This window comes from Pyrus communis, chromosome 1, assembly GCF_963583255.1.
Source record: "Pyrus communis chromosome 1, drPyrComm1.1, whole genome shotgun sequence".
Taxonomy (NCBI): domain Eukaryota; kingdom Viridiplantae; phylum Streptophyta; class Magnoliopsida; order Rosales; family Rosaceae; genus Pyrus; species Pyrus communis.
Genome location: NC_084803.1, coordinates 3,108,510 through 3,122,809, shown reverse-complemented (window position 1 = coordinate 3,122,809; position 14,300 = coordinate 3,108,510). Strand labels below are relative to the sequence as shown.

Genomic DNA, 14,300 nt, shown 5'->3' with positions numbered 1-14,300 from the left:
GAATTAAAGGATAGACGATAATACACATCTGAGTGTGTTTGTTAAAGTAGTGCATCCGTTCCATATGAATCCGAGTTTGTATTTTCTTATTACGTATATAATGAGGAATTTAATTATATTGTCTAAGAAGATAAATAATCGATGAATAAAATTGACATTCTCTTAATCAACGGGAAAAAAAAATTTAGACGTTGAATTCAATATTGGAAGATAAATATTGTTGGTAACCCTAGGTTGAACTCTCACACTAGAATACGTAGCCAAAGCTTGCTTGAACACTCAAAGACTTGGGAGAACAATCTTGTTATTCAATCATGTAAACACGGCTCTTAAGTAGCCTTACAAAGATAACTGAAAGCAGGAAAAATGCAGCCCACGTTACAACCCTACAACGTGGTATAAGACTAGTTCAAAACATAATAACTTATCCCTACAAACTAGGGTTTATTATCAACAACTGAAACAAACTCCTAATAACCTGGAACTAAGAAGACCTAACCCTAACGGCTAGGAACCATGATAACGTTCAACATCCTCCCTTAAACTGAATGCTATCAGCAATCAGTTTACATGCATGAGTGAATGAACACCCAACAATCCTCGCAGTTTCTGAAAAACGTCTAGCTTTAGAGGCTTGGTCATGATATCAGCCAATTGCTCCTGCGAGGTACACTGAACCAACTCTACAATCTCATCCCTGGTGAGCTCGCGAAGAAAGTGAAAGCGAACATCTATATGCTTACTACGCCCGTGCATCACTGGATTCTTTGAAAGCTTGATGGTAGAACTGTTGTCACAGTATATGATTGTAGATTTATGCGATTCAAAATTGAGCTGCTGCAAAATCCTTCTTAACCAAACTGTTTGACATGCACAAGAAGCTGCAGCTATGAACTCAGCTTCAGTGGTTGATAATGTGACCACCGGTTGTTTCTTTGATGACCAAGAAACTGCTCCTGCACTTAACATAAAAATATACCCAGAAGTACTTTTCCTATCATCCTGATCTCCAGCATAATCACTGTCAGTGTACCCATAGAGTTCTTCTTCTCCTCCCTTCTTGTAGACGAGCCCAAAATTCACCGTGCCCTTCAAGTACCTCAATACTCTCTTTGCTGCTTTAAGGTGCAGCTCAGTAGGTCGCTCCATGAACCTACTTATTAGGCTAATCACATACATCATGTCTGGTCGTGTTGCTGTTAAGTACATCAAGCTGCCCACGATTTGTTTGTACTTAGTACTGTCCACTTCTGCTCCATCTTCATCTTTTGTCAATTTAAACCCAGGCACAATGGGATTATGAACAGCATTGCATTGGTCCATATTAAACCTTCCCAATAACTCTTGTGCGTACTTTCGTTGAGTAATGTAAATACCTTCAGATCTTTGAATCACTTCCAGGCCAAGAAAATAGCTCATTTTCCCAAGGTCAGTCATATCAAACTCAGTCATCATTGAATGCTTGAAATCCTTGAACATTGACTCATCATTCCCAGTAAATATAAGATCATCAACATACAGGCACACAATTAACATTTTACCTCCATTCTCTGTCTTGACGAACAGGGTGTGTTCATGTGGGCATTTTTCAAAACCTTCCTTTATGAAGTAAGACTCGATGCGGCTATACCAGGCTCGGGGAGCCTGTTTGAGACCGTATAGAGCCTTTTTAAGCTTGTAGACTTTATGCTCCTGTCCCTTTTTTTCATAACCTGGAGGCTGTGCGATGAACACTTGTTCATTTATTTCTCCATGGAGGAAAGCTGACTTGACATCCAACTGGTAGACAGTCCAGTTCTTCTGTGCTGCAAGTGATAACACAACTCGGACTGTATCCATCCGTGCCACAGGTGCAAAAACTTCTGCGTAATCTACTCCATATTGCTGACTGTACCCTTTTGCAACCAGGCGAGCTTTGTATTTATCCACTTCACCTTTCTCGTTGAACTTGGTCTTGTAAATCCATTTTACTCCAACTATCTTCCCTTCAGGTGGCAGCTCTGTGAGTTCCCATGTATTATTTCTCTCTATTGCTTGTATTTCTGAATCCATGGCCTTCTTCCATTTGTCACTTTGAATAGCCTCCTCAAACGTGATGGGATCCGACTCAGCGAATAATGCTAAGTGAACCATATCTTCTTCCTCTGAAAGACCTTATCCACTCACATAGTCTTCCATCCACACTGGTTGCCTTCTGACTCGCCTTTCAGCAGTCATCTCAGTCTGTTCATCCGCCTCAACATGATCACTCAGGTCTCCTTCCTCATCATGATCACTCAGATCTCCTTCCTCATCATGATGCCTCAGGTCTCCTTCTTCGTTCACGTCCCACTCAAGATCAGCCATGATCTTGTCTTGGGAGTTATTACTCCAGTCCCAAGCTTTGTCCTCTTCAAAAACAACATCCCGGCTTATCACAATTTTCTTGGACACTGGATTGTACAGACGATAGGCCTTGGACTCCTCACTGACTCCAAGTAGAGTACACTTCATGCTTTTGTCATCAAGTTTGATCCTCTTGCTATCAGGAACATGCACGTGTCCTATGCATCCAAAAACCCTAAAGTGCTCCACTGATGGGTTGGAGCCACTCCATGCTTCTTCTGGCGTCATGCTCTTTACTGCTAGGGTTGGACTTCGATTAAGTACATAAATGGCCCAATTTACTGCTTCTGGCCAGAAAGTTCTTGGGATTTTCTTTCCTGTAAGCATGCTTCGAACCATGTTCATGATGGTTCGGTTCTTCCTCTCCGCGACACCATTCTGTTGGGGGGTGTAAGCAGCTGTAAGCTGCCTTTGAATTCCATTCTTGTTGCAAAAATTGGTGAATTCAAATGAAGTGAATTCACCTCCACGATCTGTTCTTAGAGCCCTTATACTCGAACTCGTTTCTTTCTCAACCCGTGCTTTGAAGCTTATGAACATATTAAATGCTTCTGATTTCTCAATCAAAAAGAACACCCATGTTTTCCTGCTATAATCATCAATGAACGTAAGAAGGTACCTCTTGTTACTGTTGGAGACTGGATTTATAGGCCCACAAATATCTGCATGCACAAGTTGAAGGATTTGAGATGCTCTCCATGTGCTGTCCTTTGGAAATGGATCTCGTTGTTGCTTTCCCACCAGACATTCTTCACACACCTGTGTGTGTGCGTTGAATTTTGGTAAACCCTTCACCATGTTCTTTTGTTGCAGGATTCTGAGACCACTCCAACCCAAGTGTCCATATCGACGATGCCATAATTTGAGTTGATCATCTGTGCTCACGTTGAAACATTGCTCCTCTTGTAATTGTGTGCGTGTCAGCAAAATGAACATGCGATTTTCTGCCATTGTGGTCTCCCAAATTAGTCCTTTTCTTGGATGGTAAATCCTGCACTTGCCACCTTTAATGAAGAAGGCAAGACCCTTCTCTTGCAATTGACCAACGCTCAATAGATTATTTTTTAGTTCTGGCACGTAGAATACCCCAGTAACAACTTGCATGGCTCCATTGACCTCCATTCGAACATTGCCCTTCCCTAACACGTCCAAGCTTGAGTTATTTCCAAGTTTGACAGACTTCCTGAAGGTGTCGTCCAACTCTATGAACAACTCCTTTTTCCCACACATGTGATTGCTGCAACCTGAGTCCAAAAACCATAGTTCTTCCCGGTCGTTCCCCTTGATATCCACATATGCCATCAGTAGCATTTCTTCACTAGTTTCTGCATAAAAACCTTTGGAATCCTTCCCCTTCTTAGGACATTCCCACTGAAAATGCCCAAGTTCATGACAATGGTAACATTCGAGGGTGGATTTGTACGAGCCGATTCGACCCCTTCCTCGCCTTCTTCCTCTATAGCTGCTGCGTCCCTCTCGCCCACCTTGTTGTGTATCATAGGTCACTTTGAGAGCTTGCTCCTCCGTGGTGTGTCTTCCCATCCTTTGCTCGTGCACAAGCAAGCTACTTTGCAGTTCATCGATGGATAAGACGTCCAGATCATTTGACTCTTCAATGGAACAAACCACATAGTCATAGTTAGGGACCATCGATCGTAGAATCTTTTCAATGACCACTACATCTTCCATCTTTTCCCCATGAAGTCGCATCTTGTTGGCTATGGTGAGAGTACGTGCAAAGTACTCAGTCACCGATTCTCCTGTCTTCATATGCAACATCTCAAACTCTTTGCGAAGAGCCTGTAACTGGGCACGCTTGACTCTTGCCGTGCCTTGGTACTTCTGTTTCAGTGAGTCCCAGATGTCTTTCGCAGTGTCCTTCTTCAATATGGTCTCTAGAATTGAGCGATCAAGAGCCTGGAACAAATAATTTTTAGCCTTTAGGTCCTTTAACTTCAAATCGTCAATAGCTTTCTTCTGGACATCTGTGATACTGCTCTCATCTGCTGCTGCAGGAATGCCAGTCTCTACCAAACTCCAATATTCCTTGGAACGCAGGAAGTTCTCCATGAGCATGCTCCAATGATCATAGTGTCCATCAAGTCGTGGGATTGCAGGTTGCACAAAGCTACTCTCAGTCGTCATGATGTTCAGGTGAATAGAATAACTAACTCCGATCAGGCCCCGTGGTGGGGCTCTGATACCAGATGTTGGTAACCCTAGGTTGAACTCTCACACTAGAATACGTAGCCAAAGCTTGCTTGAACACTCAAAGACTTGGGAGAACAATCTTGTTATTCAATCATGTAAACACGGCTCTTAAGTAGCCTTACAAAGATAACTGAAAGCAGGAAAAATGCAGCCCACGTTACAACCCTACAACGTGGTATAAGACTAGTTCAAAACATAATAACTTATCCCTACAAACTAGGGTTTATTATCAACAACTGAAACAAACTCCTAATAACCTGGAACTAAGAAGACCTAACCCTAACGGCTAGGAACCATGATAACGTTCAACAAATATCACTAACACTAGAACAAAAACTAATTAATTATTAACTTTGACAAAGAAATGTTTGATATGAGATTTCTTCGTTCCAATTAAGAAAATAGTAAATTGACGACTTCGATTTACATTCTAGTCAATGAATTTCGAAATAGATCTAGATGTTCTTTAATTTGTTAATAGAAAATTTTGACGAAAATAACAAATGATGCAATGCAAAGTTAAGTTGAGGACCAAAATGCAAAATTTTGGAGAATACATGAACAAACTTAGAACGGTGTATTTAATTGAGTATTTGAAAGATTTTAATGGATTTATAAATCCATGGATTTGTATAGAGTTTAACTGATTTGTACAGATTCCATGTAAAATTTTGATTCAATTCCTTCGAATTCTTATGAAAAGATGTGAAATTTATAAATGCTTAAAATACACTACAAATCTCTTCAATTTATTAAAAAAATTAAAATCTCTCAAAATCTCGTTTAAATACCTTGTTCCCAAAGAATCTCACTCCTCACTCCTCATCCTCCTCCTCTCTCCGCCGCTCCATTTGCCTCCGCCCATAGCCTCTCTCTCCTCCGCCGGCTTTCCTCTCTCCAATCGCACCCTCCACAGCCATCGCCACCAATATCCGCATCGGTCTCAGCGGCAAGTCCCAGACCCGCTCTGTAAATTTCTCGTCGGTGATGGCGTCGGCTTACAAGCCCGAAGAAGCCAGGGTCCCGCCTGCTCTTCCCCTGCCCACTCCTCCCGTCACCAAGGCAAGCTGTCTCTTTAATCTATCTGTGTGTATATGGTGATTTTGTTGTGAATTTTTAGAGTTTTGAGGTTGAATTTGAATTGGTTTTCTTGTGCAGTTTAAGATTGCGCTGTGCCAATTGTCGGTGACGCCGGATAAGGAGAGGAACATTTCCCACGCTCGGAAAGCCATCGAGGATACCGCCGCAAAGGGTGCCCAGCTTGTTGTCCTCCCTGTGAGTTTTGCAGTTTTACTTAGTCTGTTTGTTTATTTGGACATTCACATTGGTATGCTGATTAAGCTTGCTGCTTCAAGTTAAACGTGGATTATTACTTATTAGGCTCCTATTGTTTGTTAAGTGTAGCAATATATGTTCGGAAATTTGGAAACTGTATTTTTCAGCTGATCGAATTTTAGATACCCATAAGAATAGTGTAAGTAACTGAAAGGTTAGTGCTTTATTGGGTTTGTTCACTTTTACCCGCTAAGGATAGATGTACCATCAAAGTGGTGGAGGGTGGGCTGGCGTCTGTTTGAGGGGTTTGTATTAGAACAATTTTATGTTGTATAAGACCAGATGGCCATAATCTCAATTTTAAGAAATGTTAAGATTTTTGGCTTTAAGTTGTGTTTGATGCTCTGTGTGTCAGGAAATTTGGAATGGTCCATATTCAAATGACAGCTTTCCGGTTTATGCCGAGGACATTGATGCGGGTGGCGATGCATCTCCTTCAACAGCCATGCTGTCTGAAGTTGCACAACGTCTGAAGATCACCATTGTTGGTGGATCTATAGCGGAGCGTTCTGGGGATCGGTTGTACAATACTTCCTGTGTCTTTGACACTGACGGAAAGCTGTTAGCTAAACACAGGAAGGTAAGGCTCTAAGCTTTAACATGAAGGGGGCACTTACAATATTAAGTTAAAGTCTTGTTATGCAAGATATATTTTTTGGTATGGTTATATGTCTATATGAAAGACTGTTCTTTCCATTTGATTTAGAAATGTAGAGACTTGATGTTTTGACCATATAATGATTACCTTTCAAGGGAAATTATGTGTCCTCGTCTTAGTTTCTTACTGACTGTTTTAGTAACAAAGATCATGGCATATGGTCATAGATACACCTATTTGATATCGACATCCCGGGGAAGATTACCTTCATTGAATCAAAGACTCTCACAGCAGGGCAGATTCCTACCATTGTGGATACAGGTTTGATGCATTCTTTGCAGTAGTAACCATCAATTGGTTTGATGCATTCCTTTGGTGAAAGAAGTTATTTCATTCATTATTGATGGGATAGTAACCATCAATTGGTTTTTGCAGAAGTTGGGCGTATTGGCATAGGTATCTGTTATGACATTAGGTTTCAGGAACTAGCAATGATTTATGCAGCAAGAGGTTAGCCTCTTTTTTTTTCTTTCCATGGACGTGAAATTTGTTTCCCCTTTCTGGGCATTGGTAAACTGATAAAGTTACGGGCTTTTCTTTCTGTAGTCAGCTCACCTAATCCTTTGAGATTTGATAACTTCAAATTCATGAAATCTGCCACTGGATTCTTCTTTACAGTTCAACTAATCTGGTTTTTGTTTAAAAGGAAATGGAATTATTTCTCCTTTGTTTAATCCTTTCCCAGTGAAGGACTTCTGTTGTTGGAAATGCCAATTGATAGCGGTAATAAGTTGTTGACGTCAGGTGCTCACTTGATATGCTATCCTGGGGCTTTTAACATGACTACTGGACCGTTGCACTGGGAATTATTGCAGAGGGCAAGGTATTACTTACATTATTCCCTAATTCATATTTCTTTAGAATAATGTTTCTGCGATATGTTAAATCGATATGTAGTTTTCTATGTAGTGATTCTTACTGAGATTTTTCCTTGCTATATCTTGTACAGGGCTACAGATAACCAGGTGCGGTAACATATGTCCTATATGAGATGCACATTACAGTTTACATTTGTTAATAAACTTGGAGTTGGTACAATGATAAACAGAACTTTGTGATAGATTACATGACAAGAACCACAGTCAAGTCACTACTTTATGACGATTATGCCTTGATGGTCCTCATATATTAACTCTAACAATTTCCCATGGGTGATTTTCTGTGGGTTGTCAGCTATATGTAGCAACTTGTTCCCCTGCTCGAGATGCTGGAGCCGGTTATGTGGCATGGGGCCACTCCACCCTTGTTGGACCAGTAAGTGGATACGTAATTTTAGCTTCATGATGCATGCTTACATTTGATCTTCGCTAAAGCCATACACCAGAAATTTGATGCATGCTACATTATATCTTTAGCTCATGATGCATGCTTACTTCCCCCTTTCTACTTTTTAGTAATAGAACAAGTGTCTGGGTCTGCATTTCCATGCTTGTTTAAGTTTGTTAGATGGCAAGTTATTTGTAGGTGAATCTTTTTATGAATCTGACTAAAAGAATTAAATGTGGTAGTTTGGAGAAGTAATGGCGACGACAGAACATGAAGAGTCAATAATCATAGCAGAGATTGATTATTCAGTGATTGAGCTTAGAAGGTGATGTGGTTTCCAACCTACACTCTTCCTTTTCATATGCAAGAGTATTTATGGAATACCGATGAAATAGTTTCGTTACTTTACAAATAAAGTAGTTAAAATAAGTTTGTTTTGAATTATTCAGGACAAACCTCCCCGTACTGAAGCAAAGACGAGGCGATCTTTACCGGTTGGTAGATGTTGAGAGGTTAAATTCTCAATGATTACGTACGGGTAGAAGATTCCTATTGTGCCTCAAGGAAGGAGAGTGTCAAAGACCGCATTTCTTAATAGAAAGAATGCGTCTGTATCTATAAATAATGAGAGCTTGTTATTACTTATCGAAAACTCGAATTATTGTGTCTGTATCTAGTAACAAGGGGAAGCGAACCCTTAACAACGCACCATGTAAACTCGAATTATAATCCTTCTCCAAGATATTGGGGAGTTGAGAACCAGTTTGTTAAAACAGTTGGCCCGTCCCGTCTGAATTCGAGTTTGTATTTCATTTTTATGTATAACATGAGTAATTTAGAATATTATATTGTCAAATAAGTGATCGGTTAATAAGATCGACATTTTTTTAATCAATGGGAGAAGGAAGTTTTAGATCTTGAATTCAAAATTTTGCATCGGTCTCTCTCCTCCGCCGACTTACCTCTCTCCAATCGCACCATCCAAAGCCATCACCACCAACATCAACATCGGTCGCAGCGCAAGTCCCGGACCCGCTCTGCAAATTTCTTGTCGGTGATGGCGTCGGCTTACAAGCCCGAAGAAGCCAGGGTCCCGCCTGCTCTTCCCCTGCCCACTCCTCCCGTCACCAAGGCAAGCTGTTTCTTTAATCTCTGTCTGTATCTGGTCATTTTGTTGTGAATTTTTAGAGTTTTGAGGTTGAATTTGAATTGGGATTTTTGTGCAGTTCAAGATTGCGCTGTGCCAATTGTCGGTGACGCCGGATAAGGAGAGGAATATTGCCCATTCTCGGAAAGCCATCGAGGACGCCGCTGCAAAGGGTGCCCAACTTGTTCTTCTCCCTGTGAGTTTTACTCATTCTGTTTGTTTTTCGGAAATTTGGAAACTGTAATTTTCAGCTGATCGAGTTTTAGATGCCCATAAGAATAGTGTAAGTAACTGAAAGGTTGGTGCCTTGTTGGGTTTGTAACTGGGAGGAGACTATCAGAACAATTTTATGTTGTATAAGACCAGATGGCTAATAAAGTCAACTTTTAATAAATGTTGAGATTTTTTGGCTTTAAGTTGTGTTTGATGCTTTGTGTCTCAGGAAATTTGGAATGGTCCGTATTCAAATGACAGTTTTCCTGTTTATGCCGAGGACATTGATGCGGGTGGCGATGCATCTCCTTCAACAGCCATGCTGTCTGAAGTTGCTCAACGTCTTAAGATCACCATTGTTGGTGGATCTATAGTGGAGCGTTCTGGGGATCAGTTTTACAATACTTCCTGTGTCTTTGGCACCAATGGAAAGCTGTTAGCTAAACACAGGAAGGTAATGCTCTAAGCTTTACAAGAAGGCGGCACTTGTAATATCAAGTTCAATTCTTGTTATGTACGAAATTGATTCTGTGTGGTTATATGTCTATAGGAAAAATTGCTCTTTCCATTTTAGAAGAGACTTGATGTTTTGAACATATAATGAGCACTTTTCAAGGGAAATTATGTGTCTTGGTCTTTGTTTCTTACTGACTGTTTTAGTAACAAAGAACATGGCATATGGTCACAGATGCAGCTATTTGATATTGACATCCCGGGGAAGATTACCTTCACTGAATCAAAGACTCACAGCAGGGCAGACTCCTACCATTGTGGATACAGGTTTTATTCATTCTTTGCAGTAGTTTTGTTCATTGGTTCGTCTTTTATACAAACACTTATTCCTTTGGTGGAAGAACTTCTTTCACTCATTTTTGATGGGATAGTAACCATCAATCGGGTTTTGCAGAAGTTGGGCGTATTGGCATAGGTATCTGTTATGACATTAATTTTGAGGAAATAGCAATGATTTATGGAGCAAGAGGTTAGCCGTTTCTTTTTCTTTCCATGGAAGTGAAATTAGTTTCCACTTTCTGGGCGTTGCTAAACTAATAAAATTAGGGGCTTTTCTTTAGGTAGTCAGCACACCTAAACCTTTGAGATTTAATAAATTCAAAGTCATGAAATCTGCCACTGGATTCTTCTTTGCAGTTCAACTAATCTGCTTTTTATTAAAAAGGAAATGGAATTATTTCTCCTTTGTTTAATCCTTTCCTAGTGAAGGACTTCTGATGTTGGAAATACCGAATGATAACAGTAATAAGTTGTTTACATAAGGTGCTCACTTGATATGCTATCCTGGGGCTTTTAACATGACTACTGGACCATTGCACTGGGAACTATTGCAGAGGGCAAGGTATTAGTTACATATTCCCTAATTCATATTCCTTTAGAATAATTTATCTGTGATATGTTAAATCAGTTGTAGTTTTTTATGTAGTCATTCTCAATGAGATTCGCCTTGCTATATATCTTGTGCAGGGCTACAGATAACCAGGTGCGGTAACATATGTCCTATATGAGATGCATATCACGGTTTACGTTTGCTAATAAACTTGGAGTTAGTACAATGACAGAAACAGAACTTCGTGATAGATACATAACAAGAACCACAGTCAAGTCACTACTTTATGACGATTATGCCTTGATGCTCCATATTAACTCTAACGATTTCCCATGGGTGATTTTCTGTGGGTTGTCAGCTATATGTAGCAACTTGTTCCCCTGCTCGAGATGCTGGAGCCGGTTATGTGGCATGGGGCCACTCCACCCTTGTTGGACCAGTAAGTGGATACGTACTTTTAGCTTTATGATGCATGCTTACATTTGATCTTCGCTAGAGCCATACACTGGAAATTTCATCCATACTACATTGTATTTTTAGCTTCATGATGCATGCTTACTTACACCTTTCTACTTTTTAGTAATAGAACAAGTGTCTGGGTCTGCATTTTCGTCCTTGTTTAAGTTTTTTGGATGCCAAGTTATTTGTAGGTGAATCTTTTTATGAATCTGACTGAAAAAACTAAATGTGGTAGTTTGGAGAAGTACTGGTGACGACGGAACATGAAGAGGCAATAATCATAGCAGAGATTGATTATTCAATTATTGAGCTTAGAAGGTGATGTGTTTCCAACCTATAGTCTTCTTTTTCTTATGCAAGAATGTTTATAGAATACCGGTGAGGATAGTCTTCGTTACTTTACAGTTAAAGTAGTTAAAATAAGTTTGTTTTGAATTATTCAGGACAAACCTCCCCTTACTGAAGCAAAGACGAGGCGATCTTTACCAGTTGGTAGATGTTGAGAGGTTAAATTCTCAATGATTACGGACGGGTAGAAGATTCGTTTTGTGCCTCAAGGAAGGAAAGTGTCAAAGACAAATTGCATTTCTTAGTAGAAATAATGAGAGCTTGTGACTATTAATCGAAAACTCGAATTATTGTGTCTGTATCTAGTAACAAGGGGAAGCGAACTCTTAACAACGCACGATGTAAACTTGAACCAGAACGGAGCTTATGAAATCTCAGTTTGATAAGGCTATAATCCTTCTCCAAGATATTTGAGGAGTTGAGAACCAGAGTTGGAAAACTCATGAACATGTCTGTGGGCTTAATGCTTAGTACTACAAGGCCGATTCGCTCTATGTCCAATGTTGGTCCGACGGATTTCTTCCAACATTGTAAAGAACGATGAAGTACCGTCCCTTCTCGCAATTATACTATAGCATTTACTGTATAAAAATGGTTTATTCTTTCTGCCATCCGTCAAACCGGCAGAGAAGAATTTTCAGGTTGAAGGCTTTAAGCTGTTGTTTTCTTTGTGTTTGGTTGAAGGGCAGGAGAGTTGTGACCTTCAGCGACATTGTAAATTGGGATGTCCGGTGAGAATATTGGAAGCAGGAGGACTGTAGGACCTGTACAAAAGTATTGGGCCCTGGAATTGAATGGCCAGGGACAATTTACAAAAGGCCATAAAAAACAATAGGGCCATGAAAATGGAGGGGAATGAGGTGTTCAACTCCGCACGTGAAAATGGAGACCCCAGGAAAGCGACTCCTTTGATTTCTTTTGTAGGAAATATTTATGCCGATGAGGGTTCTGATGTAAAGCGTTTTTATTGGAAACACGTTATAATTTTTGTTAAGAGTTCAAGTACTTTTTGTAAAACATTCGGAGTGTTTATTATTTGTGGTTGCTTTAACTATTGGAAGGGCTAAAAACGCTTGTAGCTTCCTTTCAGCGAGAAACTTAAAAGTACGTTTTAGAGAAGCAACTGTTAAATGCCTCTTTAAAAAGTATTTGGATCTTTACTAGAAATTTGTCTAATAAAAAACCTTATAGCAAGGGGTTAGTAGATCCATCCTTAGTTTGCGCTCAATCACACTTTTTACCAAGCAATATAAAAGTGTTGGTTGACAAATCACTTTTAACTGTTACAGAAGTAGTCTCAAACACATCTTTATACGAAATAGATACATCAAAGTAATGGTGTACTAAATCCTACACCGTGTCAACATGTGTTTTAATTTTTTCATGTGAGGTTGTATAATTGGTTTGGAACATTTGTCATCCTTCCTACGTCCCCGATTCATCTAAAGTCCTAGAAAACAGCCAGGCTATACAAAGAGCACGTGGGTACTGCATCAGCCCTAGTCATCACTCATCCACTCTCTCTCTCCTCAGCCAGACATAAATCTGAGGGAGAATAGAGAAAGAGATAAAGAAACTTGGCTGGTCAGGAAACTCGGAGAGGAAGACAAAACGAAACCCCAGGCAGCAGCAAGGACAGTAAAATATGCTGCCACTGCAAGCTTTGTTGGGAAGGGAGAAAAAATAAAGAGCAAAGTTTCTCCCTCTGTTCATTATTCACTTCCTCTTCGGGATCTCCCCTCAACTGCTGCACATCTCTTTCACAATATCAGTGCATGTTTGGCGTGATCGGGATAAAGCTACTTCCAATTTACCCAAATTATCTCACCCATACTTGTCCAAATTAATAATAAAGTCGCTTCGTCCTTTTTCATGGAAGCACTTTCAAGCAATCGATAATATTGAGTGGAGCGAATCGAACTCGTGAAGTGTAAGTGCACTTAAATACGAGAAGTGCTTTTGTATCCATATGTAACCACAATTGATCTGCAACGCGTTTCAATACAAAGGCATAACCCTACAATGTAAGATTAATTGTATTATTATTGTAGCGTTAAATCGACGGTTCACTCTTAGAGATTGATAAACTCAATCAAAACTTATTGAACTCTCCTCCCATTAGATAATAATTCGCACTGAAATAAAACTTCAACGATCGACTTCGACAATTGCCTACGTACCTAGACGAACACAAAACACTTCACTCCTTACTTTTGGATTGATGTTAGATTTAGCACATCTGACTAGATCGATAAAGGGTATCTCATCGATCCTACAACGACCAGAGATGGACACACACACACACACACACATATATATATATATATATATATATATATATATATATTCTTGCCCACATCGAAATTAAAATCAAGGTTGTCATAACACTGTTCATTTACCCTACAAACATGAGGTATTATGAGGGATGTGCCCATGCTTTCTCACGTGGTTCTACGTCTCCAAAGATGCATGTTTGGGTCCCAAAACCCTAATAATGCTTACTGGCAACTTGTATATTACGCTTGCAATTGCTCTATTGTCGCAGGCTCACAGCAGACAAAAGCTGGATTCAGAAGCTGCATTACCTGCCTGTCACCTCCTGTGTGTACTATATAGCTAGCCCTGATACTCTTTTTTTACTACAGTTGATAACAAACGTATCAATATGTTAGGTGCTAGCTTGGCTGAGTTGCGCACGCACGAGCTGATCTAAACCACCGGTGCATGCCTAATTCATAGTTTATTAACAACCAATATTAGCTCATACACACATGCACGACTACTTTATTATTTTCAATCTGCAAGGAAACAAACTCTTAAAACAAATGTGTATCCACAATCTCATCATTACTTAAACTTGTAATGTACACCTAATTAATACTTAACGCTATCTTTTCCAAACCAAAGTAACCCCGATGCAATTCAATCCTAGTCAC

The 14,300-nt window shown here is 39.9% G+C and overlaps 1 protein-coding gene and 1 pseudogene across 2 annotated transcripts; both read left to right on the top strand.

Moving 5' to 3' along the window:
• Nucleotides 1-5,409: 5,409 nt before the first annotated feature.
• Nucleotides 5,410-8,617, top strand: LOC137739693 (omega-amidase, chloroplastic). Of its 2 annotated transcripts, XM_068479365.1 has the most exons (10): nucleotides 5,410-5,658; nucleotides 5,755-5,871; nucleotides 6,287-6,511; nucleotides 6,757-6,850; nucleotides 6,965-7,039; nucleotides 7,334-7,412; nucleotides 7,539-7,554; nucleotides 7,763-7,843; nucleotides 8,098-8,180; nucleotides 8,305-8,617. In XM_068479365.1, exons 1-10 carry the CDS (start codon nucleotides 5,584-5,586, stop codon nucleotides 8,381-8,383), a joined length of 924 nt encoding a protein of 307 aa, XP_068335466.1. In that variant the 5' UTR covers nucleotides 5,410-5,583; the 3' UTR covers nucleotides 8,384-8,617. The 2 variants fall into 2 exon arrangements, with proteins under 2 accessions (XP_068335466.1, XP_068335473.1); XM_068479372.1 differs by lacking the exon at nucleotides 7,763-7,843.
• A 137-nt stretch (nucleotides 8,618-8,754) lies between these two features.
• LOC137739703 (omega-amidase, chloroplastic-like) lies at nucleotides 8,755-12,661 on the top strand (annotated as a pseudogene).
• The last annotated feature ends 1,639 nt before the right edge of the window (nucleotides 12,662-14,300 follow it).